General features: G+C 43.2%; 2 protein-coding genes across 3 annotated transcripts in view; one reads left to right on the forward strand and one right to left on the reverse strand.

The window, feature by feature from the left end:
• Positions 1-484: 484 nt before the first annotated feature.
• ltc4s (leukotriene C4 synthase) lies at positions 485-5,498 on the forward strand. 2 transcript variants are annotated; one of them, XM_015005499.2, is made up of 7 exons: positions 485-1,516; positions 1,617-1,664; positions 1,775-1,938; positions 2,296-2,395; positions 4,685-4,755; positions 4,844-4,925; positions 5,269-5,498. In XM_015005499.2, exons 3-7 carry the CDS (start codon positions 1,776-1,778, stop codon positions 5,402-5,404), a joined length of 552 nt encoding a protein of 183 aa, XP_014860985.1. In that variant the 5' UTR covers positions 485-1,516; positions 1,617-1,664; position 1,775; the 3' UTR covers positions 5,405-5,498. The 2 variants fall into 2 exon arrangements, with proteins under 2 accessions (XP_014860985.1, XP_014860984.1); XM_015005498.2 differs by having other exon boundaries at positions 485-1,116.
• Positions 5,499-7,070: 1,572 nt separating this feature from the next.
• Positions 7,071-26,435, reverse strand: part of slit3 (slit homolog 3 (Drosophila)) — a 234,923-nt gene continuing 215,558 nt past the window's right edge. Inside the window, exons 24-38 of the mRNA XM_015005503.2 lie at positions 22,967-23,038; positions 22,808-22,890; positions 22,649-22,729; positions 21,446-21,570; positions 19,790-19,887; positions 19,119-19,258; positions 18,732-18,825; positions 18,124-18,261; positions 16,572-16,812; positions 16,255-16,385; positions 12,895-13,049; positions 10,755-10,900; positions 10,250-10,407; positions 9,525-9,709; positions 7,071-9,433 (exon numbers count right to left, since the gene is read on the reverse strand). Coding sequence (XP_014860989.1) covers positions 9,180-9,433; positions 9,525-9,709; positions 10,250-10,407; positions 10,755-10,900; positions 12,895-13,049; positions 16,255-16,385; positions 16,572-16,812; positions 18,124-18,261; positions 18,732-18,825; positions 19,119-19,258; positions 19,790-19,887; positions 21,446-21,570; positions 22,649-22,729; positions 22,808-22,890; positions 22,967-23,038 — 2,101 coding nt within the window. The 3' untranslated portion in view covers positions 7,071-9,179. The remainder of the gene's footprint in view (positions 9,434-9,524; positions 9,710-10,249; positions 10,408-10,754; positions 10,901-12,894; positions 13,050-16,254; positions 16,386-16,571; positions 16,813-18,123; positions 18,262-18,731; positions 18,826-19,118; positions 19,259-19,789; positions 19,888-21,445; positions 21,571-22,648; positions 22,730-22,807; positions 22,891-22,966; positions 23,039-26,435) is intronic.

Genomic DNA, 26,435 nt, shown 5'->3' on the forward strand with positions numbered 1-26,435 from the left:
AATTAAGTATAAGTATTTATAAATAATTATAAAAGTATCAATAAATTTAATCATTTTTATATATTGTCCAACTCCACTGAAATTTGTCCCTAGTTTTTGTCAACACCGTCAGACATGAAAATAATGTAAAAAAAATCAGGCATTATTGGGGGGCACCAGAACTTCTGAGGACCCCATGACGTCGTCCTTTCTCTTCCTTTGCTAGGAGGGCTAGTTAGCTCTGGTTAGCTTGTTATTCTTTAGTTTTTTCTTCTGTTTTATTCCTAAGTTGCTCGTCACAACCATGATGTGTCAACTCCATAACTGACAATTTACAAAACTTTGATGAAATTTTTGAAATAAAAGCTTAATTTTGGTTTAATGTAAAGATTTCATGGACCTGACGAGCTACAATATGGCCTGCTTCAGAATAACATATAAATTGAGGTAGTTTGGCTTTTTGTCAACTCAGTTTTTGTGACCCTTTAAGTGAAATTGTTGACAAATCTCACTTAAGTGCGCAGTTAATTCATTTTAATGTATTTTACATAAATTGCAATACTCCACATTTATCAAGTATTTCATTTTACTCACTAGTTTGTCACCACCTGCAGTTCTGTGTCAACTCCGTCAGATGGGCTTTGATTTTTTTTTTCTTTCCATATTTATTTAGTTTCTTGAGAAGCATTTGTCTTTAAAACCGAGTAAAAATATCACTAACAGGGTCATTAAAGAATTATTTTATGTTTATTTTTTGTCCGATGGTGTTGACAAAGTTCTGGGTCAAGTCCATTAAAAATGTAATTTTCAAAATTGTTGCAACTAGGATCTTTACATTTCCAAAATATTATTTGTCATATTTGAATACTTAAGCTTGAGGAATCATTTTTAAAAATTTGGGAAAATTGAAACCCATTTGTCCCTATCCTCAAGAATCACTGAAATGCATTAAAAAATACCATAGACAGTTTTTATGCGGACGCCGCCATGTTGTTTACGCTGCAATGCATTCTGGGTGTAGGACGTATGCTTGGTGTTACGGAGCTAGCTCTGTTGAGCCCGAGTGAGTTAAAATAAAATAAAACGGAGGAAGGAGGAGAAATGAAGATGCGGGAGGGGAAAAAGTCATATCTGTAGGTGAGAAATATGACATATACTCTGAAGTTACAACATATTTAGGGTGACATGTTTAGTTGTGGAGACGATGCGTGACTGCGAGTTGGTGAAGCTAAATAAATAGATGGAAGTGAAATGCTACTGAAGTAAGCCAGCAATATTTAATAATATAAAGTTAGTCTTTGTTCAGTCCGGTGGACATGTTTGGATTGAACATCGTGTTAAAGTTAATTTCTCTCGTCCAATCAGGTGTGGTAACGCGTTCTTTAGAAAGGTGCAGGTACTATTTTATTTATTTATTTAGCTCCGCCCACTGCAAGAGATTATTTCTTTTTTTTTTTTTAATTGTTAGTTTTTTTCCACTTTTTGGCTTTTCCCACACACCGCCTTGCCGCCGTCTGACTCGCCCCGTCTCCTGCAGGTCTTTTATTTTTTTGTTTTATTTATTCTTTGCTCCAATAATGTCGAAATTTCGAGATACTATAATGAGATTCTTTTATTATTTTTATTTTTTTAACCAGAGTGGCGGAAACAGGCTTCTATAGAAACGGGCTTCCATAGAACTCAGTGTAAGTTTATTTTTTCATTTTTTGTGAATTTAATTATTTTCCACTCTTTGGCTCAGTCTCTTTCAAGAGTTTCTCTTTTTTCCCCTCTTTCGTGGCTCCGCCTCCTCCAGCATGTCTGACGTGGCCCCGCCCCCCTGTAGTTTTTTGGCTCCGCCCCCTGCAGGTGTATTCTCTCCCCGTGGTCCCAGCCTCAGTCTCACCTGTCGGCCTGCAGCCATGCTGGATGAGGCAGTCGGACTGGGCGCTGTGACCGTATTGGGAGTTCTGGAGCAAGGTAAGAACCAGGAACTAGGTCCGGTTCAGCTTCGATCTGCTGTATTGATATCCTACTGGTTTACGTGGAAACCGCTCAGCTGACTGTAAATCTGAAGCCTTGGTGATAAACAGTTTATTTATCTGAAGTTTTTATGAATTAATTTGCATCCAGTGTTGACAGAGCGGGCCTCCAATGTTCCCCCAGTCCGGTCGGAACCGACCCGGAAAATAAACCCGTATGAAAATCAGCCTGATGAAGGCGAGCGTGTTGACGGTGTGTGTGTGTGTGTGCGTGCGTGTGTGTGTGTGTGTGTGTGTGTGTGTGTGTGTGTGTGTGTGTGTGTGTGTGTGTGTGTGTGTGTGTGTGTGCGCGCAGCTTATTTTTCCCTGCAGGTCATTTATGCCAGGAGGAAGTATTCGGTGTCTCCGCCCTGCATCAGCGGGCCGCCGGAGTTCGAGCGGATCTTCAGAGCCCAGTCAGTACCTCTGTGTGTGTGTGTGTGAACCAGGTTTTCATATCCTTGTGGGGACCCCCTACTTTGTGGGGTTGTGGGGACCTCTGCTCCTTGTGTGGACAAATTCTAGTCCCCACGAGGGGAAACGCTGTTTTTGGGTTAGGCTGTAGAAAATCAGTGGAAATCGGTGTAAAATCCCCACAATGTCAAATTTATTCATAGAGTAGTTTTGAAAACAGTTTTGAAACTGCACCAAAGTGCTGTACAAAACGATAACACAATAGTATAAGTTGATGAAAAAAGAAAGAGGAAAGAGAAAATACTACTAATAAAAATGATAATTAAATGATTATCATTTTTACCAGGCTGCTTGGTAAAAATGATACCAAGCAGCCTGGTATGTCCCTCATAGAATATTAGTGGATAAAGTTTCAATCTCATGTAACATACAGGGTGAAGCAGAATGAGTCACCATATTTTTTTCAGCATCTTCTCTGAGTGGGCGGGGCATTAGTGATGTCATAAATCTACCACACCAATGTGAAGCAATGCTCCATTACGATGCACATAAAAAATTTGGAGCAGATTGGATGATAAATCAGGGAGATGCAATTGTTGGAACCATGTAGGGGGCGTCCTTGAGCCAAATTCCAATATAATACTATTGGCCTCTTTAGAGGTTCAGAAAGGTCATACATATCCAGTCATACATATCCAGTTTTGTGCAAATCGGATGATGTATGTGTGATTTAGGGATGACCGTATGCTTATGGCAAGGGCTTGAAATTCGCTATTCAGCCACCCCTAAACGCTTCAGCCAGCAGTCAGCATTGACAGACTTCATCAGATGATTTTATGTCAGTTGGCACAGGATTAAACCCATATGAATCAAAAAGTAAAATTAAGACAACCAAAAAACGAGTGACTTCCTGTTGGAAGCAGGCGGGGCTTAGGTGATGTCATCAGTTGACCATGTGAATATGATGAGGGCTAGTCTATAATGAGACATGAGTCTGATGCAGCTGTGACCTTGTGTGTGGAAGTTATTGAACCTTGATGTTTCGTGGCGAATATTTAAAGTTTGACACTTAGTCACACCCACATGCTTTGATGTACAAAAAATTATTTGATAACTTTTGACCTTCAATGTCTCAAGACTCTGCTGAGTGTTTCTGAAGTCTGTATGTCAAAAGCTGTATGACAAGTTCAATCAGATACGACGTCTATAACAAAGTGGCTTTGATCTAAAATGGCCGACTTCCTGTTGGGTTTGGACCAGGGCTCCAAGAGACTTTTTTGTACGTCCTGACAAGATACACATGTACCAAATTTAATTAAAAAGGCTGATCATTTAAAGTTGAACCCGATCGATCAAAATCCCTAGGACGAGTTTGGTCAAATGCAGAGGCCTATAAAAAATCAGATTTATATCACTAAGCTGCACATAATAACCGCATTTCATCATATTTATATTTATTGACACTCCTGTGAAACAAGAGGTAGAAAATGGCAAAAATAATTTAAAAATAACTGGGGTCTTTTTTAACAAAAATAACTGAAATTTATCATAACAAATCAAAGTTCTTATTATGATGAGAATTTTTTTCATGATAAATGCCGGGTTGCTGTAATTTCTCCACCTTTAATGTGTTTATGTTTTATATGAACATTTGACTGTAAGCGACTATGTGTTTGTATGACCTGAACATTATTTATTCAGGTATTTGACAAACTGTTTCTTTCATTAACAATGTTTGTATTGATCACACTTTGCTAAAATCAACATGCGCTGCCCAACCTTTGTTTCTAAATATAAAAAAATTAAGCAAAAAAAGTATCTGAAAATACTCACCTGTCATTTCATGCATCAGCTCTTCAAAACCCTCTTAATATTTCTGATCAACAGTGATTTACAAATTATACTGCTTTGGTTTTTAAAATATTGTCTGTTTACTTTATTATTGAAGCAATTAAAACAAAAGATGACTTGAGAAATAAATATTTTCAGTGTTTATTTGAAAACAAAAAGTGGCCTCCATCTTTGTCCGTAATGGCAGGGGGTTTGGACAACAGAAGCTGAACAGAGCGCAACAGTGACACCTGCTTGCCGCCCCATGTAACAACTACATTTACATTTGCTAGAAAACCGTCTAGAAAAATAAAAATAAATGTTTTCTTCTAGAAAGTATTTTGACAATAATGTACTGCAAAGCGCCTTGGTAGTTTTGTTCCCACCTGCAGGAAGTTGGTCTCTGTTGGCGGTTAGAGGCTCTCTGGCGCCCACTGGTGGTGACTTTGTCATTGTTTCAGAGCGAATTGTTCGGAGTACTTCCCCATTTTCATCACCATCCTGTGGACGTCCGGAGTGTTCTTCAGCCAAGGTGAGCCGCCGGCCGCCAGAACCTGGCCTATCCACCGGTTCTGACTTCTCTGAGAGTGTGAGTGTGTGTGTGTGTGTGTGTGTTGCAGGCCTGTCCAGCCTCTGCGGTCTGCTCTACCTTTATGGACGGCTGTGTTACTTCTGGGGCTACGCCGAGTCGGCTCAGGGACGGTAGGCGCTTCGGGTCGGGTTTGGCGGTTCTGTTTCTACAGCAGAACTTTAATATTTAATCACCTGAGATTCAAATATTTAGCTGCTAAACTTGCAACCAAGGTTGTTATAGATAATGAAATAAACTGAACTTGAAATTGTTTTAACTGAAATAAACAAACAGTTCTAATGGGGGATAAACTAAGACATACTGGAGCTACAGCCTTAATAAAACTTGTTTTTGTGAACCTATTTATTAGCTTTTCAAACTGATGTGAAATTATTTTTTGCCACAGTTTACGTTGTTTGTTGGCAAATTGTGGCGCTCCTGCTTGTGTTGAAGTTCTGCTCTGCTCTCTTCCAGTTTGGCTCCGCTGTACTTCAGCGCTCGGGTTCTCTGGGTTCTGATCGGGTTCTCGGCTGTTGGCGTCTTCCTGTCGTTCTGCCGGGTTTACATGGAGTTGGACCTGCTGCAGGCGCTTGGCCACGCCCTGTTCTGACCCGGAGAGGACGAGGTTCTGCTGTGTGTTTCTGTTCTGGTTCGGAAAGTGTTTCCCAACTGCTGTGAAAATAAAACTGGGTCATTAAACAGAACCGCGCTGTTTCTTCATTCACGACTCGCTTTTTGCTCTCAGAACTTCAACTGTTATAGCCGAGTTCTGGTCGGTTCTGATAGAACCTCCACTCTTTAGATAAAAACCGGGAATTGGACTCGAAAAACTGTCTATTTCTGCTCAACTTCACTAAACTTCCTGAAATCCTGGTTAGGGTTACCATGGTAACAGCTATTTCTCCGGCCAAAAAAACTAAACATAAAATTAAACGATAAAATGAGGCAGAATAAAACCATCAATGAATAAAGAGCTTCATTAAAATAATATTTAGTTAAGATGATTATGTTTATAATGAAAAGTCACCTGTGGCTCCTAGAACTGCAATCTGGGACCGTAAACTGCCCCTGTGCCTCAAGTTGGACCCCACTGGTAAACAGGTGAATCATTGTTTGGTTCTGCAGGTGTAGAAGCTTAAAACTGCACTTCTGACATTTGGCCAACAGATGGGGCCAAAGAAACGACTTTCAGAAAGCTTTTAAATTTTAGTTATGACGTCACACACCGATTGGTTCAGTAGATGCTGAACCAATCTACTGCTACTGGTTCAGCAGCAGTAGATGCTGCTGAACCAATCAGGAGCAGCTCTGGGACATGAGCTTCAGGAAAATGAATGTCTTCAGGTTTTCATCTAAAACCGAAACATCAGGATGAAAATCTAGAGGAAAGAAACAGCAGCAACACGAGGAGCCAACGCTCAGCAGGTCATCTGAAGGGCAAAGGTCGTTCCTTTGAAGACGAATACCTTCAGCATTTGGACAGGAAGACAGTTTGACTCAGCTCACCTTGAACCGTGTACGGAGCAGCTATTGTGCCAAAATTAATACTCTTGTCCAACGATGTCTACTTCCTTAAAACAGGAGAATAAATCCCATCAGAAGCCATTGATCTGTTTGCTGATAGGCTGACGGTAATTTAGCAACCAGAACTGGTAACTGAACAGATGATGAGGAGGAGAGTACTAGTTTGCATTTGGAGAGGCTGGACATCAACTGGACTGTCTTCTTCCTCTGTTGGCCATTAGCATGGATAGCATTAGCATTAGATATGGTGGTGTTACCTTTGTACAGGCTAACAACTACCACGAATAGGCTGGATCTGCCAATGGCATTAGATAGGCTAATGTTAGCCTTAGCTCAGTGGTGTCCAAAGTGGGTCCTGGAGGCCCGGCATCCTGCATGTTTTAGTTCTCTCCCTGGTGGTCGTAACCTTTTCAGCAGGTCAATGTTCTCCTTAGGCCTCTAACGAGCCGTCATTTGATCCAGGTGAGCTAAACCAGTGAGAGAACTGAAACATGCAGGATGCCGGGCCTCCAGGACCCACTTTGGGCTCCCCTGCCTTAGCTGGTGCAGGGACATTTGACGGCCTCATTAGTGACCTCTACTGGCCTGTCCGTGACAAACCACATTAAAACTTTACCCTCACCAGAAGCAGAAAAAAAAAGTGAATTTAATAAAAATTCATCCAGTTCTGAACAAAAACATTTCCATTCAGAATAACTTCCTCCTCCTGGGATCAACAAACTCAATTTTGACGTCAGACACCGATGACTTCGCTGGTTTCAATAGACGTTTAATTCCAACATTCAATTAAACCATCAGTTATAATCACATAATTAATGAAATGTAACCTACGACCTTTACAGGTGAGAGTACAGATCAGTTTAGTTACCGTCAATAACTAGTAGCTGAGGTTTATTCTGTTCACAATGAACCTTCATCATCAGACAGGATGGGATGGGCGGGACCAGAGAGAGTGGGTGGAGCCACATGGGTGAGGGGGATGACTGGAGGGGGCAGAAGAAGGAAGAAGTAGGGCTGCAGGTTTAGTCGCTGAAGGTTCGATGTAAACCAGGGGTCCCCAAAGTGGGTCCTGGAGGCCCGGCATCCTGCATGTTTTATTCTCTCCCTGGTAGTAACGACCTTTTCAGCTCCTCAATGTTCTTCTTAGACCTCTAATGAACCATCATTTGATCCAGGTGAGCTAAACCAGGGAGACAACTAAAACATGCAGGATGCCGGGCCTCCAGGACCCACTTTGGGGACCACTGGTGTAAACAAAACTAAAAACATTCCAGTAGTTCCAAGATGGCCGCCCTGTTTCACTTCCTGTATGAAGCTGCTGTCCAGTGGAAAAAGAAGAGTCATGACAGGAGCTGCTGGTGTTTGGTAAAACGGGGGTTGGCTCTCCACCCGGGCAGAGGGGCAGCCTATGGTCTACACAAAAACATAATCCTTACTTTTTTTGCACAAAACAATTCTTAAGTCGTTTAAATTCTGTGAGCTTTTTTAGGGCACTGTCACTTTAAATCCAAATAAGCTGCTGCTGGCCACGCCCCAACTCAAAGTTTACCCTCAGCTGAAAATGGCTGTAAAGCACCATACATCTTTGAAAAGCAGAAGTAGAGCCTCCTACACAATCAACAAGAGGGTGAAATATTGTTAAACTTTCTTTTGGTTTTAGCTCATATTTTATTAGCTTATTTATACGAGTCAAATTTCTTAATAGGTTGTTTTAATGTCGTGTCTTTGCAACCTGCATAATATAAAAAAATATAAAATAACAACCAGCTGGTATCAGGATGGAACTCTGCTCTGGTTGCTAGGTAACAGGGCGGGACTTCTCTGGGGTTGCTTGGTAACAGGGTAGTGCCTGTTGATTGGCTCATTTTCAAGACACTAAAAAAACCTAAAAGTATTGTTTTTAAAAAAAAAAAAAGTTTTTTTTGGTAAGTTTTTGGTCGTTTGTAGAAGCAGCAGAAACAAAAACGGAAGAAAAACAACGTGAAAATGTGAATCTTCCCATTTACGGACAGACTCCATTTTGTTTCTGTGGCGTCGGGCTTAGAGGAAGAGGAGGAGGAAGAGGAGTTTGATCCCCAAACAGTTTCACATTCATTACGCTGCTGGATCGGTTTCAGAACCGCCGGTCCGGTTCAGCCCAGTCCGGTCCAGGTTGGCAGAACCTTGAAAACATCCAAACCATCCACAGCAGCTGGACTGGACAGAAAACATCTGATTCCAGAAAGGCACAGAAGGAGAACTGGTTTCCATGGCGATAAGGCGAGTGCAGGTGGTTCTGGTCGGGTGGACCTGCTGGATCCCTGAGGAGGAATCTCTGATTGACCTCCAATAATTCATCTATTAATCCAATAAAAACTGGATCTGGTTCACGACCTCGACTCGATCCTCATAGGAAGAAGAGATGCTCATAGAAAGTTGAGTGGAAGGAAAAAATACAAGACAAACTGAGGAGTTTGGAGGAGACTGGACTGCAGCTGAGGTCAGAGGTCAGAGGGGTCCAGTGTGAAGGAGATGGCCGCGCCTGGTGGGCGGAGCCTCTTCTCACATTAATTTCATGCCAATATGCCAAATACATCGGGATCGTTTGGTTAGAGGAAATATTTATAAAGATTTACATTAAAACTTTTAAATTCAGATTCTTTAAGGAATGTTAATCTAGTTTATTACAAAGGTAGAAAATATTTTTATACTATGAAACATTAAAAACAACTTGAGTCCTTTTATCATCTTAGAAAAATCCATAATAAAAATAAGTTCTATGTTTCTCACATATATTTTACAATATATTTTCTCTGAGTGTCTGTTCTGCTTGTCCAGGGCCGCTCCTCTGGTGGGCGGGGCCTGCAGCTAGGGGGCGGGGCCTACAGCGGGCACCGGCCGCAGCCGCACTCCAGGGCCGTCTCCAGCTCCTCTGAGTACGACGACCCGTCCGTGCAGCGGAACGCCACCTTCCGCCGGCGCGTCTTGGTGACGCCGCAGCAGACGCCGGGCGGTGCCGCCGCCTGGCAGGACCGGGGACACGCCACGCGCGGCACCCTGCTGGTGGAGGTGCAGGTCCGCATGGCCTGGTGCCGCTTCAGCTGCTCCCGAAGCGTCTCGCCCTGGCAGCGCAGCTCTGCAGCAGGGGGAGGGGCAGGCGGTGAGGCGTGGGGTCAGAGGTCGGCAGGAGGGGGGGGAACCAGAGGTTGGTGGGGCGCTGGGCTTACCTGTGTTGCAGGCGGGTCCGGTGAAGCCCGGCTCGCAGTGGCAGACCAGAACCCCGGACTCGGAGGTCCGACACTCTCCGTGGGCGCAGCTGCAGGCGGGGCGGTCGCAGGACAGGCCCTGGTAGCCGTCAGAGCAGCGGCAGCTGTAGGCCTGCGCCGTGGCAACGCAGGTACCATGGACACACCTGGAGAGCCAGGTTAGAGTCAGCTGCTAACTGCTGATTTAAAGGGCCGGTGTCGTGTTTTCCAGGCTACCTTCAGTTGTTATAAAAATGCTAAATGTATCAAAAATGGCTTAAAAGAAATGTTACTTCCTGTTTTAACATCTTCAAATTGGGCCTCTGTGTTTTAAAAACTCTTCTTGAAGCTCCGCCTCCAGGAAGTCATCCAACATGGTTCCTCTGTTAACCCTTTAATGTTTTTACCAGTGTTGCTCTGAGCAGCAGCTCAGCTGGCGCTAATTGCTGCTGGCTAGTCTGTAGGAGCTGAGTAGGGGAGGCGGGGCTACGGCCACCCAGGTGTTTAACAGTTGAATGGTTGCCGTTAAGATTAAAGGAACAAGTATGAAGGAACCAAAACAAAACTCCAGGTTTGTTTCTGATGAAGGAGTCATGATAAAACATGATACCGGCCCTTTAAGACAGAAAGGATGCTAAATATTCTGCCCAAACTTTTCCTCATTCAGTCATGTTTCGATTTAGAAGAAACCGACCGGACCGGCTCACCTGATGTTCTGACAGGGGTCGCTGGCTGCCGTCTCGTCACACAGCGCCCCCATCCGGCCCGGAGGGCAGCTGCAGGTGACCCCGGTCTGACCTCCCTCCCTGCAGGCTCCAGCTGTGCACACACTGCAGGAGTGGCACCCGACCAGAACCGCCGGGCCCTGGACAAACACTTCAGTTAACTTTATTTATAGAGCAACAATTCACACCTGGTCTCCAGATAAAATCAGAATTTTGACAAAAACTGTTAAACTTCTGAGAAAAAAGTAAAAAAATTAGTTTGACGTCAAAATTGTAAGAAAAAATGTTGAATTCTAATATTAAAATACAAATTCAGATATTAAATTAATTCTGTCTTAAATTAAGTCAAAATTTTGTGAAAAGTTTTAATTCAGAGGTTAAAGTCAGAATCCACATCAGTGATGGGTGGAGTTAAACCAGAGGATATTTTGTTGTCAGAGGTCAGAGGTCAGAGCACGATGATGGTGCTGAAGGCGCTCAGTCTCACCTTGGCCGGCGGCTCTGCTGCGGTTCTGAAGGTCAGGTCCTGCATCTCTCCGTTGATCCGAACCTTGTGGATGCAGCCGTCGAAACCAGGAGGAGGACGGTCCGGGCCGGGACGCAGCCCTGAGGCGGCCACCAGGGGGGGCACTCCTGAGAACACGCAGCAAAGACCAGCCTGAGGAAAAGCCTGACGACGGCATTTTATGCTTGTTTCTGTATTTATCATCAAAGATAATTTCCCAGAGAAAAAGAAAAAAGCCATGGGAATAAAAATCATTTTTACAGATGTCAACTTAAACTTGGTAGGCCTATCAGCAGCCAATCAGTGGAAAAAAAAATATTCTTGTTCTGTGCCATTTTCTGATGTTAGTTGCTAAATGTTGCAAAACAAGATGTAAAGATGAACAACATGCCAGTTTAAACTTTGATCTATTTGCAAAAAGACTGAGCTCTGCAGCATTAAAACATGGCGAGAACTGTAACTATGTCAATCATAACTGGCACTTCAACAACATTATTTTACCTTTTATCTGGAAATAGTGTCTGTTTATTCTTGCCATACAGTCTCTGTATTAATTATTGCTCTAAAGGTCTTGCCATACCAGTTTATTCCTCTGTATTTACTTTAGTTTCTTAGTTTATTCTTGTATTTTGTTCTTCATTCATTTCCATTTAGTTTCCTCTGATTAATATTATCCTCTCTTGGTTTATTTCTATGTCCACTTTAGTCTCTTTCCTGTTGCTAGATTTATTTTGTCGTTTATTGACCATCATTAATATTCACTCATCACCTGCTGCGCCTCCTAATCATCATGTTTCACATCATGTGTTGATTTTTCACTGTTCAGCGTCGGATTCTCTGTTTTTATGCCATAATTCACATCTAGTTCGTCGCTCCGTTTTATGTCCCGCTTCTCCTGTTTCAGAGTTTTGCTCAATGTGCGCGTCGTTTTTTTTTTTAACCCTCTATGGTGCAGGGCGGTCGGGAAGCGTATCGATGGGGAAAGGCAGACTGACATAAACCTTTTAAAGCAACAGAAACAATTTCTGATTCTGATTATTGAAATTTAAAAGTGCTGTGTTGTTCCGTCACCCCAGTTTCATACCGGACCAGTTACAGCTCCGGTGTTAACGCTATAAAATGAACGCTCTCTATCGTGGTATCACTATGGAGGGATTTCTTTATTTAATTGGTTCATTTTTCAGAGGGATACAAAGTCAGGGTATCGTGATTTTAGTAATTACATGTTTATAAGAGCGATTTTCTGTTGTCCTTCCATGGAAGCGGGCAGCTTTCAAACGGAAATAAAACACTTTTTAATATAAGTTGCTGCTTTGACATGATCACAGAACTGACAAAACATATGTACAAAAATACCAGACAAAGTGAATCACAGCAACGTCATCAGCCAGTTTAACGCTGAACTGATGCGGTGAAGCTACTAGTAGCAGGAGAGGAGCTACAAGCTACAAACACTGAATAGAAGGAGAGCTGCCATCGATACAGTTTTACCAAGTTGCTCAAAGTCTAATCTGGTATTGTTGTGCATATAAGGTGTAAAGTTTACCTTCGACCAAACGCCCCCCAGAGGAATCCCAGCGCCCCCCATTTGTAAAAATGTCCGCCAGCGCCCCCTGCTGTCCTCTGAACGCCCCCCATGGGGGCGGTACCGCCCACGTTGAGAACCGCTAGTTTAAACTATTATTAGACAAACAGCAAGGAGGCAAAGAATGCAAAAAATAAAGAATTTAAGATTAAAAAGTCCAAATAATGAAAAAAGTAAAAATTGTGATAAAAAAAGTTTTAATTTTTAAAGTCAAATTTTGAGAATAAAGTTTGCATGATTTTTATTGATCTATTTTTCGTTTCCAACACCTTTTCAGAAATTCTGGGTCAAACAGATCTACAGACGGGTTTTCATCTTAAATGTAAAATATTTATTTTGCACAGTTTATGTTTAATTATTCCTCGGCCAATCAACCTTCGGAATCTGAATATTCCACTTAACATTAATCGATTATTTTCCTCCACACTGACACCCCCCGCTGGAGAGCAGTGAGAACTGCAACCTGAACAAATGCAGCTGTGTGTGTGTGTGTGTGTGTGTGTGTGTGTGTGTGTGTGTGTGTGTGTGTGTGTGTACCACCAATGTAGAGCTGGGTGTTGTGGTCGACGGAGGGCTGGCGGCCCAGCTTGCCCAGACTCTTGGGAGCGCCGTTGTCCACCACCAGGCTGAGTGAGCGGTTCTGGATCAGCAGCTCTACGGTGTGGAAGAGTCCGTCGCTGACAGACTCCACGCTGAAACATGTGTCACATTTTAAGACGTGGAAACATGTGAATCATTTGGTTTTCACCGTTGAGTTCACATGTTTCCATGTGTTTATAAAACAGGATGTGATGAACCGGCTGCGGATGTGAACGGGGTGATTACGTTCTTAATGATGGTGTAAATGTGAAGTTTCTGGCTGAGAGCAGCAGACATGCTCATGGTTTCCAATAGCAACCATGTCACTACATAATGGACAGTCCTCCTTTGAGGCGGACTCACACTGTCCTAGTCAAAGTTCTTCTCTTCATGCCTGCAGCAGCAGATCCTCCAGGAACATTTTCCAGTCTGCTGCTGTGACACCACCCGTCCACCAGGGGGTGGTGTGTTTGATCCCTGCAGCAGGAACCCTGCAGAGCATCTGGACCTGAGAACAGCTGGCTCTCCGCTAACGCTGCTTTCCTCCCACTTCACCTTGTGCCCGGCTGGTTCTGGGTGTGAATACTTTCTGCTGATTCTGCAGCAACGTTGTGTGTAGATACAAACATGAACATTAGCATGCTAACCTCTCAGGTCGCATGATTTTTATGTTTCCCCTTAACTACTTTAATATCAAGATGGCAGCCATTTTTGAGCCTTTTAACCAGTTATTGCCATGAATTGTTTCCCACCTTCATGACTTGGATGAACTTTGTGTCTCGTCAAGTTCATAAAACTTTAACGTGACAAAATGCAGCAGAATCAGAAACAGGATTTTACTGTTGGGCCCAAAAGGAAAAGAGAGACATTAGCGTTAGCTTCTACTCATCTTTTTATTTGTCTAGCAGTTTAGCGTTCGTTTCTGCTAACTTCTTAGCATGCTAAACAGTTTAGTGTTAGTTATTAGCTTCTGCTTTTTTGTGTTTAGCGGTTTAGTATTCTGGTACTTTTTAAAATATGTTTTGCAGTTTAGCGTTAGCATAGCTAAGAGTCTTGCTTAATGAACCTAACCACTGGCAATAACTACGGCTGATTTTAGAAAAAACATTTTCTTCAATACAATCATGGTAGCCATTTTGAAAAAGGCCAACCATAAAAAGGAAACACAAGATCAAGTAAATATGTTTGATTATATATATATGTGATTTCTACAGCTATATAAAAACATTCATCCAAATAGATATTTTGGAAGAAATTTTTTTCCATGACAACCATAGCGGCCATTTTGAAAAATCAAAAACATTATCAGTAAATATGTTTTCTATGGTTTCAATCATGTACGATTTGACATCAGAAGTATTTATCTTGGATAAATATTGGCAAATGTATTGCAAAAATACATTTTTGTTGATGACCATGGCGGCCATTTTGAATTTTTCAGTGGCCAACAGATTTTCTCTTCTAAAATTAGTTCTTCCATCTGCACGAGGAAGATTTTCTCCTATATGCAATTATGTGCAGCTCTATCCCTCCCCTTCATCCCTCCATCATCATCATCATCATCAGCTCTTCCCTCCATTGTTTGCTGATGAACAACAGTAGCTGTTCTCTCTGTGACCTGATGGGAGATTAGTGTGACATTTAGTAAAGGGCAGCCCATTAATGCGCACACAGACACACACACACACACACACACACACATGCGCACACACGCATACACACACATGTTTGTTTTGCTATCTTTGTGGGGACTTTCCATTGACTTCCATTCATTTCTACAGCCTAAACCTGACCTTTACCCTTTTCCTAACCCTAACCAAAACTCAATTCATACCTTAGCCCTAACTCTGACCCCTGACCCAAAAACAGGGTTTCCCCTCGTGGGGACCAGGCTCCGGTCCCCACGAGGAGCGATTGGTCCCCACAACGTAGTATATGTCAGGAAAATCGTCCCCACAAGGTATTACAAACAAACGCACGCGCGCGCACACACACACACACACACACACACGTCTGTAAAATTCAGCTTGATTTAAAGCAGTCTGTGTCTCAGGAATCAGGTAAAATATGTAACACCAATTAGTTTAATAAGTAAATAAATATCCAACCACTTAATATGAAATTTGTTGAATTTTAGCAACAATGATTTATTAGAAAAATATATATAAGAAATAATAATAGTTATTCTGATAAATAGATCAGTAACCAAAAATCCCTCAAAAACTATATAAGGTTAGATTTAAATCACTCAGTTTATGTCAGCATTAAAAATAAATGTCCAAAAATGTCAGATGGTTTTAATCAGAATCATGTCCATAATAGAGTCCCATAGCCTGAAACAACCTGCAAATATCCTGTTTCAATTCCAGACGCTGGGCGGACTCGGACTGCCTCCCTCTCTCTCTCTCTCTCTCTCTCTCCCTCCCTCCCTCTCTCTCCCTCTCCCTCCCTCTCTCTCTCTCCCTCCCTCTCTCTCTCTCCCTCTCCCTCCCTCTCTCTCTCTCTCTCTCTCTCTCTCTCTCTCTCCCTCTCGCTCTCTCCCTCCCTCTCTCTCCCTCCCTCCCTCCCTCCCTCTCTCTCTCTCTCCCTCTCTCTCCCTCCCTCCCTCTCTCTCCCTCTCCCTCCCTCTCTCTCTCTCTCTCTCTCTCCCTCCCTCCCTCTCTCTCTCTCCCTCCCTCTCTCTCCCTCTCTCCCTCCCTCCCTCCCTCTCTCTCTCTCCCTCCCTCTCTCTCTCTCTCTCTCCCTCTCTCTCCCTCCCTCCCTCTCTCTCTCTCCCTCCCTCCCTCTCCCTCTCTCTCTCTCCCTCTTGTTTTTTCCTCCTCAGTCGATGATCTGAATCTTCATCTGCTGCATCGCGTCTTATCGCTTCAACTCAACCAAGTCAAACATTTAAGGCAGAAATAAATCCTTAACTCATCTGGGGACTGAAGCCGTTTCTTCTTCTGTGGTATCTGCAGCAAACATCCAGTCAGTTTATGGTTTAATATTTCAGGGTTTCATCTGAAGGGAGTTTCATCCATGTTTCAGGATTTCAGAAGAATCTTCTGAGCTCATGGTTAGAGAGGAAACGGTTCTGGTTCTGGTTCTGGTGAGTGTCTGAGTTACACAGCAGCAGATCGTTTCATATTTCAGCAAAATGTTTCCCATGAAGACACAAAAACCGAACGGGGAAACAGAACCAGAACACTGAAATCAGTTTCTGATTCTGCTGCTTTTTGTCACGTTAAAGTTTTATGAGTTCATCCAGAGGCACATTTACAGCAATAAGTGGTTTAGAAGAGCTGGCGCTCAGGTAGACGGTCGGCCAGGTGAGCTCACCTGTAGACGGTGGTGGGCGGGTAGTTGGTGATGTCATAAATGAGGCGGATGTGTCCCTGGTACAGCTCCAGCGCCAGCGGGTCGAGGTCGTCCTTATACAGCAGGACGCCGTTGTCCTTATCAGTGGCCACCTGGAGGAGAGGATGCTGCTGATCAATACGATCGATTAATCGATAAACTGAGAAAACAGTCATAACTTCACTTCAAATAAACACACGGTCCAGCCGGGCGGCGGCAGCATCATGCTGTGGGCTCGTCTCAAGCCAACCCATTGGAAACCCATTCTGCTCAAGACGAAGGTCAAAGGTCAGCCCCACCTGCAGTGAAATATGCGCCGTCGGTCGCAGCTTGGTGCCGTGCAGCTCCACGAACCCGTCTCGACCCAGGAAGTGGACGGTGGAGATTTTGTCGCACTTGTTGCCATAGTAACCAGGTATGCAGCGGCAGATGGGTTCCCCGGCAACCACCAGGCACTGGGCGCCGTTCTGGCACTCTGATTGGTCGCAGGGGCTGGTCTGCAGCAAGATCATTGGTGGAGGGTTCTCACAGAACAGCCCACTGGGGAGGGGGAGCAGGAAGTGAGGTCGGACGTTTCAGAATAAAAGGCTTCAAATCTGAATGAAACTCCATGGAATTTATCAATAAAGCAGATAAATTTCAAAAGGTTTTAAATAAGTTTTCAAACTTTGGAGATAAAAACAAATGAAATGAAAAACAGTTTTAATTCACCATTTTATATAATTTATCACTGTTACTAATCTGTGATGGTCTTTTAACAGCAACGACAAGTTAACAAAAACACAAAATCATATAAGTCTTATAACGTCTTTTACATACAAAGGAGTTTTTTACAGCCACTAAAAAAACAAGGTCATAATATTGTAACTTTATTCCATTTATTTTAATTTCATTCTTGTATGACTTCATTGTCATTTTTTCATTATTTAATGTTTGGCAGTATTGTCCTAATAATGGTTCTACAAAGTTTAAAAAAATGTTCCTGCCAAGTTTTCTAACATTGGTTCATTTTAACTGACCGAAACCAACAACAACAAAAAATTTAACTTCAGAAAGAGAGAAAATGTGTCTGTTTATTATCTTTAAATATCTGGTTTTAACTCTAAATAAAATTTAGACTTTTAATCAAATGTTAGATTTCACTTTACTACCAAACTCTGCAGTTTGGTAGTAAAATATTTCTTCAGAAAAATGTCCATCCAAGCAGAAGGAAGCACCAGGCAGGACGGATTTCAGGGTAGCACTGATAGAACATGGCGATTGTGCCTTGATGCTCCTTTAGCTTTTTAATCACTTCATGCCCTTGTTTTCGTTTTCTCTGCACCTCGGTGGAAACTCCACCTCCCACTGTAGCACCATCTGTTTAACGTTGAAATCCACAAAGCGAACCATCATGGACCTCGGTGGTGCTGCTGGTTTCGGATCTGCAGCTCTGAAATCTCTCAATGCAAATGTCCGAGTCTTCAGGCAGCGTCTAGCGTCATCTTCGCCTTTCCCCACCTTCGGTTCTCTTCTTGTAGTCTTTTGTGAGGAAGTCAGTATAATAGTGTTTTCTGGATAAATAGGTGGATTTATATTCTTACAGCAGGCAAATTAAGAGTCATCTGGGCCTGAAAGCGTCTATTCAGGCATAACGGAAGCAGAAATCCAGTATAAATACTTTAAAATCAAATAAAACTTTTAATTTGATCCACAAAATGTTCCATTTCTCAGCTTCTCTTTTCGCCTGTCGCTGATGAATTAGTTTCACTCTCACCAGCTGTAATTAACCACACACACACACACACACACACACACACACACACACACACACACACACACACACACACACACACACACACACACACTCACCTGAAGCCCTCCTTGCAGACGCAGGTGTATCCGTTGACGGCGTCCACGCACTCGGCTCCATGCTGGCATTTGTTCTCCAGACAGTCGTTGTAGTCCAGCTCGCAGCGCTGGCCCACGAAGCCCGGCGGACACTCGCACCTGGTTACACACCAGAAGGTCAAAGGTCAATCAACAGCCAGCATCGGTGGACAAGAAAAGACGGTGTCTGAGGAGAAGTTTCTCTTTACTGTGGATTTTCTGACTGATGCAACAGGAAAACGATGCAGAAAAATGGATGCAAAAGGAAAAATGGTAAAAATGGTAAAAACAGCATAAATCACGGCTGACGCCACCAAACTGGAGTCCTCCAGGCCACCAGGGGGAGTCGACAACCAAACTGTACGGGACTAGAACCTCAGTGGAGAAGAATCCAAAATACAGGCCGTTTGTTTTGTTTGTTTGTGTAATTCGTGTTTTCAGCTCATTTATTATTTTAGCCTGTATGTAAACTTCTGACCTGCCCAGTTTTGTTCTGAGGGAAATAAAACAGGAAGTGACCTCATTGCTCCAGCCTCTTCCTCCAGGACATGACCTTGGTGACCTTTGACCACTCGTGGAGCCGGACTCACCTGTAGCCGCGGCCGACTTGGACGCACTTGGAGTCGTGCTGACACGGGTCGAAGCCGGCGAGACACGGGTCCACCACCTCGTCACACAGGTCACCTGGGGGCAGAGACTCAGGGGTCAAAGGTCAGAGGGCTCACAGACAGAGGCAGAGCAGGCATGACCACCTCCACTTTCAGCCGCTGGGATAACAACATTTCCAAAGGGTCAAAGGTCAGCAGACAGGAAGTTGGACCTGAGGAAAAAACTTTCAGGAATAGTTCAGGAACTTTGACTTTTTTCCAATTTCCTGGATTTGAGCAAATTGAGATTCTGATGATGGACAGAAACCGGACCTCTGACCCCAGACCTGCTAAATGTGTGTGTGTGTGTGTGTGTGTGTGTGTGTGTACCGCTGTAGTTGGGTGGACACAGACAGGTGTAGTTGTTGACGCCATCGACACAGGTGGAGTTGTTCTCACAGTCGTTGTCATCGCAATCGTCAGGATTTATCTCGCAGCGCGGACCCTCGAAGCCTGGCGAACACACACAGCTACACACACACACGCACACACACACACACACACACACACACACGCACACACACACACAAGCTTTTATTTCTACCAGGGCTGGACGATACAGCTGTATTACTGATGATATTAGCGTTTCATATCAATCGATATCAATAATTATTGATAATATTTTGTCATGCAACACCGAATGCTGCCACCTGGTGGCGTTACCGCTCCTGGTTTATCTTCATTTTTCTCTCCACATCGTTGTTTTTTATTTTTCGGTCGTTACTGAGGAACAACTCAGTAATGCAGTTACTATGCAGGCTGTTGCTAAGCAACCAAAGAATGAGTGAGAGAGTCGATGCTACCAGTTAGCTTAGCTCACATTGAGAGGCCTTTCCTCTGCCTACATCTCCCAGAATGCTGTGTGGTTCTGGATCAGAGTTCAGTGAATATTTTATCAGATGGATTATCTATTCAAAATAAAATTCAAAAAATATTTTATTGTTTATTGATCCCAAAGGGAAACGGATCAGAACCTCTGATTGGTCGACTCTGAGCCGTACCTGAACTGGTCGTCCCGTCCAGGTGGGATGTGGCAGGTTCCTCCGTTATGACATGGGAAGCTGATGCAGGCGTTGATTGGCACCTCACAGTCCTGACCCTGAGAGACAGGAAGGACGGGGAGGTGAGGGGGGGACGGGCAGAACGGGGGGACAGGGGGGAGAGAGACAGGAAGTGGCATTAGCAGCAGCTTCCTCCACGTCTTCATTCAGAATCCCATATTTTCCGTCTACATGATCTTTAATCACATCTTTGTTTTGTGGTTCTGGTCCAGGTTCTGGTTCTGGTTTCGTCCTGTTTTAATTCAGTTTTTCCTCTCTGCTGTCGCCCCCTGCTGGTCCCAGAGGGACGTGACTCCAACGTTCTGAGTTCAGACTGTAACGTCTTCCAGAAAGGCTAATAAAGGTTTCAGGTCTGATAAAGTGCTTGGAGTTGGTCCAGAAGCTCAGGCAGCCGATGAAACTCATAACAAAGATTAACGAGGCCATAAATCACAGAGATAAAGAAAATATTCTCTGGACTATCAAAGAAAACATGCGCAGAGTTTGGATTTGAACATTCAGTCTGGAAAACATGAGTTCAGTTAAATTCATGAGCCGTCATGAAGCAGAAGCTGCACATTTTAAAAAATGTGCAATTTATTTTGAAAATCAAACATCCACTTTCACTACAGTTTTAGTTCTGAGAGAAAAAGGAAAAATACTGTTTTCTAAACCATGTTGGATTAACTCTTATTCTGAAAGTTCATATTAATCCGTTAATATGATTCTTTATGGATCTACAGTCACTTTGTCTTTTGCTTGAATCTGCCCTGCAAAGGACAGAGACTCCTTTATGCAGAGGATCTGTGAGCTTTATTTTGAAAGGTCAACTGCAGTTGATGTGTTGTATTTAGATCAATTGATAAGGTTGAACCTAATTCTTCAATAATATAACAAGAGATTAAAGCTTTTAATCTGAAAGGTATGAATGAGTTTCAAACTTTACATGTTGTCCCTGTAATGACATCATTGTCACAAATTAAATTAGGAAACTTTATAGTACAGATATTAGTAAAACCTAACATTACATTAAACATGAAACTGTAGAAAGTTACAGGAATAAAACTGCAACGCTGCACAGATCCGTTGGAACGGTAAAAAATTCTGTATGTTTTTTTAAACAAAAATGTATTTGGATAATAATTCTGCTCTGAAAAACATCAAACCGCCAGAATTGACCAGAAGTCATCAGGAAATTATCAGCAACCAAGTGAAACTTAAAGAAACTGTCATTAAACATCTTAAATTATTCAGAAATAATAATTCAAATTCCAACATTTTTGAGCAAAAAGCTTACAAAGAAACATGAGTGAACAGAAGTTAGGATGAAAACTTTGAGAGAAACAGACGCATGTGAAGGAAACCCAGAATTAGCAGATTATGTTGGATTATGAATGTTTGACTGTCATGGACTAAATATTTTACTGGAGTCTATCATCGGATCCTTGTTGATGTAAAAATAGTTTTCTGTCAGTAATTTGCATTTTGTTTTGACCAAAACTTGAAACTGATTAGAATCCGTCAGTGGAACCTCAATAATCTGAGTTCATGAACTTCATAACGTTTTGTCCCAACAGAGAGCGAGAGCTGTCAGCTAACAGGCTAACAGTTTCTCACCTTGAACCCGAAAGGACAGGCGCAGTGATAGGAGCCTGCAGCGCCGGAGACGCAGGTGCCGTTGTTCCTGCAGGGAGCCGACAGGCAGGGGGCGCACTTCGACATCAGGCTGATGTCCACAGGACCTGGATGTTAGGGGAAGAGGAAGAGGAGGGTCAGAGCTGCAACCGGACGAAACCGGAAAACGCTCCATCTGTTCAGCGAATGGGAAGAGGAACGTATCCCGCTTCAGTTAAACTCATCAACATCTTTAATCCTGGAAACATCTGGAATAAAGTTGTACATTTTCTATCTAGAGAAAAATACGTATTTTACATCAGCAGATGTCTGCGCTTTCATTTCAGCCACAGTTTATAGAAATTATAAAATTAGATAAGAGCGACACAAACAATTTAGTGAGATTCCTGCTGATCAACCATCAGAACAGTCTGATTCTGTCGACAGGACTCTGCAGGAGCGCAACACTGGCTATGGCAGCAAGCCATCTGTTTGCCGCTATAGCTAGCGGCTAATAGGTGGCTAACAGTCTAGCTTTAGTGGCTAAAATCTAGCTATGTTGGCTAACTGGCTAGGCATTTCAGCCAACCAGCTAGCTGCTAACAGGCACTTTCCAGTCCAGTCATATTTATCGATCGAAGAGCTAACCGAGTACATTTCTGGCAAAAAGCTCAGAAATTTTCTAGAAAAAAATTTATTTTCCGTTTCTTTCTAGACAATTTCTGAGATTAATCTCAAAACTTCAGCCTTTCCTTGGCAGAAGTTTACTCCTCCTTTTCTTGTTTTCAATCTATAATGGACCTAATACGCCGTCGGAGTTGTCCTCCATTTTGTCACTACACAGGAAGTTGCTGTCACCATGGAGACGATACTAGAACGTATGCATGAGCTGAAAGAACCAAAACAGAGAAAGTAACAAAAACAGCCTCATCTTTGTTGATGGAAAACATTTGGAGTCGTTTTGGTTTTTACTGAATTCAAGGTTTGGAAAACAAAGATTGGGAAATTTGGGAATGCTGCTAATGGGCGGAGCTAAGCTACAAGCTCTGCGATTGGTCAGAAGTTTATGAGCGTGTTTTATGCAGAAATGTTTTTCTCCCACTGGTCTGCTTCCACTTTCCTGTTTTTGAACTGCAGACATGAAAGCTTTTATCCGACACGGTGAGGAATTACGTAGATTTTTACGATTTTTTGCTAACACCTCACCTTTACACTGGAACCTGTTGAGCGGCGTGGTGAGCAGCAGCCTGTCGGCCATGTCTGCAGGTCCGGCACAGCGAGCAATGCCTGCAACAACAGCGCCACAACTGGTCAGCTTCAGGCACTGCACCACAGCTGCAAGTGTGCTGACAGCTGATTGGTTACCAGGTTCCTTGAAGCCGGCCTTGACCCACTGAGACAGCCAGCGCAGGTCGCAGTTACAATACAGCGGGTTGGCGCCGAGGGCCCTGCGCAGCAAACACACCGTCAGGACCAGGTCACACACACACACACACACACACACAGAGTCAGAGCAACACCTACAGGTGGGACAGGGAGCTGAGGTGGCCGAACGCGCCTTCAGGGATGGTTGAAAGGTCGTTTCCATGGAGAGTCCTGAAGACAAGAGGCAGGAATGGAGACATGATCAGTCAGACCTGCTGGTAATAATCATTCATTATTTTCCTATTCTATTTTCTATAAGTTTAATAATAAGCTTATAGAAAATAAGTTTTTCTAATTATTGTTACAATTTAACAATTTTCTGTTAAATTGGTATTTAATACAGTTGACACAAAATAATGATAAAATATTATGAAGAATTTATGCCTTTGTGTTACTGAACAGCAGACGGCCATCTTGATAGAAGAGAAAATGGCCACCAATTAAAACCTGCATCTCTACAAACAGAGATTTATTAGTGAGGATGTGTGTGTGTATTCATGTGTGTGTTCGGGTGTGTGTTCACGTGTGCGCGTGTTCACACGCGCGTGTGTGTGTGTGCGTGCTTTATGAAAGTTTTGTCTGTGAGGACAGCAGATTGTCTCTGTGTCCATCCGAGTGTTTCCTGCTGCAAACTGCTTCACGTTCCATCAGACCGCAGGGACAGCCATCAAACCAGCACCAGCAGAGCTCTGTCTGTGTGTGTGTGTGTGTGTGTGTGTGCGTGTGTGTGTGTGCGTGCGCGCATGAAGGTCAGCCTGTGTGTTTCTAATGTCTTTAAGTGTTGCTGTGTGTTTGTGTAAAGAGGTCTAACAGCCCTGCACTAGCCTCGCCCACAGGGGGTTCTGGGTAATGAGGAAGTGAAAGTGATGACTGCCTGGCAACCAGTTGCTATGCGGGGGCAGAGAGGGATGAGTCCCCACGGCAACATCAACTAAAATGAAAGGAAGGAAACATGAAAGAATAAAAAAATGTGGGGTAAACTTTTCCACGTTGAAATGCTTTGTGAGATGCAGTCGATAGGCGGAGGAAAGGCCACAAACATGGCCGCCTCCGGGGGGCGGAGCCACAAACATGGCCGCCTCCGGGGGGCGGAGCCACAAACATGGCCGCCTCCGAGGGGCGGAGCCACAAACATGGCCGCCTCCGGGGGGCGGAGCCACAAACATGGCCGCCTCCGGGGGGCGGAGCCACAAACATGGCCGCCTCCGGGGGGCGGAGCCACAAACATGGCCGCCTCCGGGGGGCGGAGCCCTGCATCAGTCTGTACTTTAGACCGTCAGCCCTCCCCTGGACAGAAGTTCAAACTGAATTAGGGCTGAAACGATTCCTCGAATGATTCGAGTACCTCGATTACTAAAATTCCTCGAGGAAAATTTACCTGCCTCGAAGCTTCGTTAATTTATGTTTTATTAGTTAGCGCACCGTGTTCTGGCCGGGACTTAATTTGCGTTGCGCGGAGCTCTCACTTCCGCCTCTGAGTTGTTGACAAAAGCTAAGTCTCAGCGGCATAAAGTCCAATCTTCAAGATTGGCCCGTGGAGATTTTATTGATTGATGATAATGCCCGACTTTTTATCGTTTTTGGGGAACCAATAAGCATCCTTAAAATGACTGGGGGAATGCCTGGAGTACGGCAGCATTTCTCCTCCGGGGCTGCTGGTTGAAAGCGAACGGCGGGAAGAGCGCTGAGGTGAGCGGATAGCCTGAACAGGGCGGGCGGCTGAGTAGCTGATGCTTACCGTGTAAATGTAGCTTTACCGACGAACCGCACAATACATTTCATATCCCGGTCTGAAGAAACGGGTGGCGGAGCGCATCGTACATGGCTGGTAGATGAGTTTCTGAGTGTGACCAGTGAAGGTGTCGTAAATATCCCGTATTGCTTCCCCCGTGTTCGTCCCCCGGTCTAACGGTTCGTCAGTCCGCTGGTCTATTTCCTCCCCTCCACCCCATCTTACGTTCGTTCATTCGCCCTCTCCTCCCACTCCAGGCGGCATTTCCCGTATTTTCAAACCCAAAGCGTGACAGGTTAGGTGGCAAGGTGAGTTTAATTAATCTATTAAACTCACTGAAGATGAATACATAAACTAAAAGCTGGATTGTAGACATTTTTTATAAGCATATTTGTGAGCCTGCCTCTTTGTTATTAAATTCAATATAATTTCAGATTTTTCTATAACTTTTCTTCTGGTTAACTTAGAAAGTGAGCTATTATTGTTACAGGTTAGTTTTCTAAACTACAAAAAAGCAACTGTTAGGGATGCTCAAATATGGAAAATTGGACTGATATTGATATCTGATAGTAACACCGGTATTATGCCAGATTTACCAATATTTCATTTTATAATTTTTTTTATCCGATTACTCGATTAATCGTAAGAATAATCGATAGATTACTCGATTACTAAAATATTCGTTTACAACAGCCCTAAACTGAATGCAGCTTTTTGCTCTTTTTTCTGTTCGAACTGTCAACCCACCACAGTTGGCCGTGTGTTGCTCCAATTTACAAGCAACTTTAACCCACATTTGGCCAGTGGCCAAAGCTAATCTCCACCCCTGGTTTAGCACTAGCGTAGCTAAGATTCTTGTTTAGAAAATTAGTGGCTAGTAAATCTAACTTTTTGGTTAGCTGTGGCTAATAAGTGTTTCTGGCTATCAACATTTTAATTCCTTAGTAAAAGTCTGACACCAAGTAAAAAACTCAGCATCAGCTGCAGAACAAATGATGCAAACACAAAAATGCTTTTATGCAGAGATAATGTGATAAAATCCAGATTTAACTCGAATTATAGATACATGCATATTTATTACTGGATTAAATTAACTTAAAAATGAAGTCAATGGGGAATATAAAAATCTAATAATTTGGTAAGTTGTGTGAGAAAGCGCAGCAGTTTGTGTCTGTAGCCGAGGTGTGGGGGGGTCAGCGAGTTTCTGAGATGGAGGGCGGACAACCGGATGGATGACGGAGCGCGAGCGCGGCTGAGCGCCGATCCATCACGTCTGACCCGGGTGGAGGAGGGACGGACGGACCTCCACCTGCTCCAGCATCAGAGACGCTCTAAGCTGCAAAATTAACATTCCTGCTGTTATTTTGCGCTGATATGACGTATTGTAAATGATCTGTCTTTTACAATGTTTAGTAAACATGCTCATTTTGGAGATTTTTTAAATATGGGATAAAACTAAAAGAAAAAAATGTTTGGGTTATTTAGTTTGTCATAAGAGAAAAAAACTGACATTCGTTTTAAATGTCACATGATTAACATACTGATACATTTATAAATGTCACAGCTCCAAATGGAGTCAGCTCAGAGCTAGCTTATTATTTAGCAAACTCAGAGCTAAACATTTAGCATAGAGCTAAAACTTTAGTGTGAACTAAATATTTAGTTGGTGAACTAATTAGTTTGTTAAATAAATCTTCAGTTTGAAACATTTATAAATGAACAAACATCCTGGCTTTGGGAATGAAGCCCAGAAAACAAACGTATTTCTGAGAGTTTCTGCCTAACATGATGCTGGTGGAAATCAGCTGCACGTCATTTGGATCCTGAGTTCAAATG

The sequence above is a fragment of the Poecilia mexicana genome, unplaced genomic scaffold, assembly GCF_051168715.1.
Source record: "Poecilia mexicana isolate PSO_F unplaced genomic scaffold, ASM5116871v1 scaffold_10, whole genome shotgun sequence".
In the NCBI taxonomy this organism is placed as follows: Eukaryota; Metazoa; Chordata; class Actinopteri; order Cyprinodontiformes; family Poeciliidae; genus Poecilia; species Poecilia mexicana.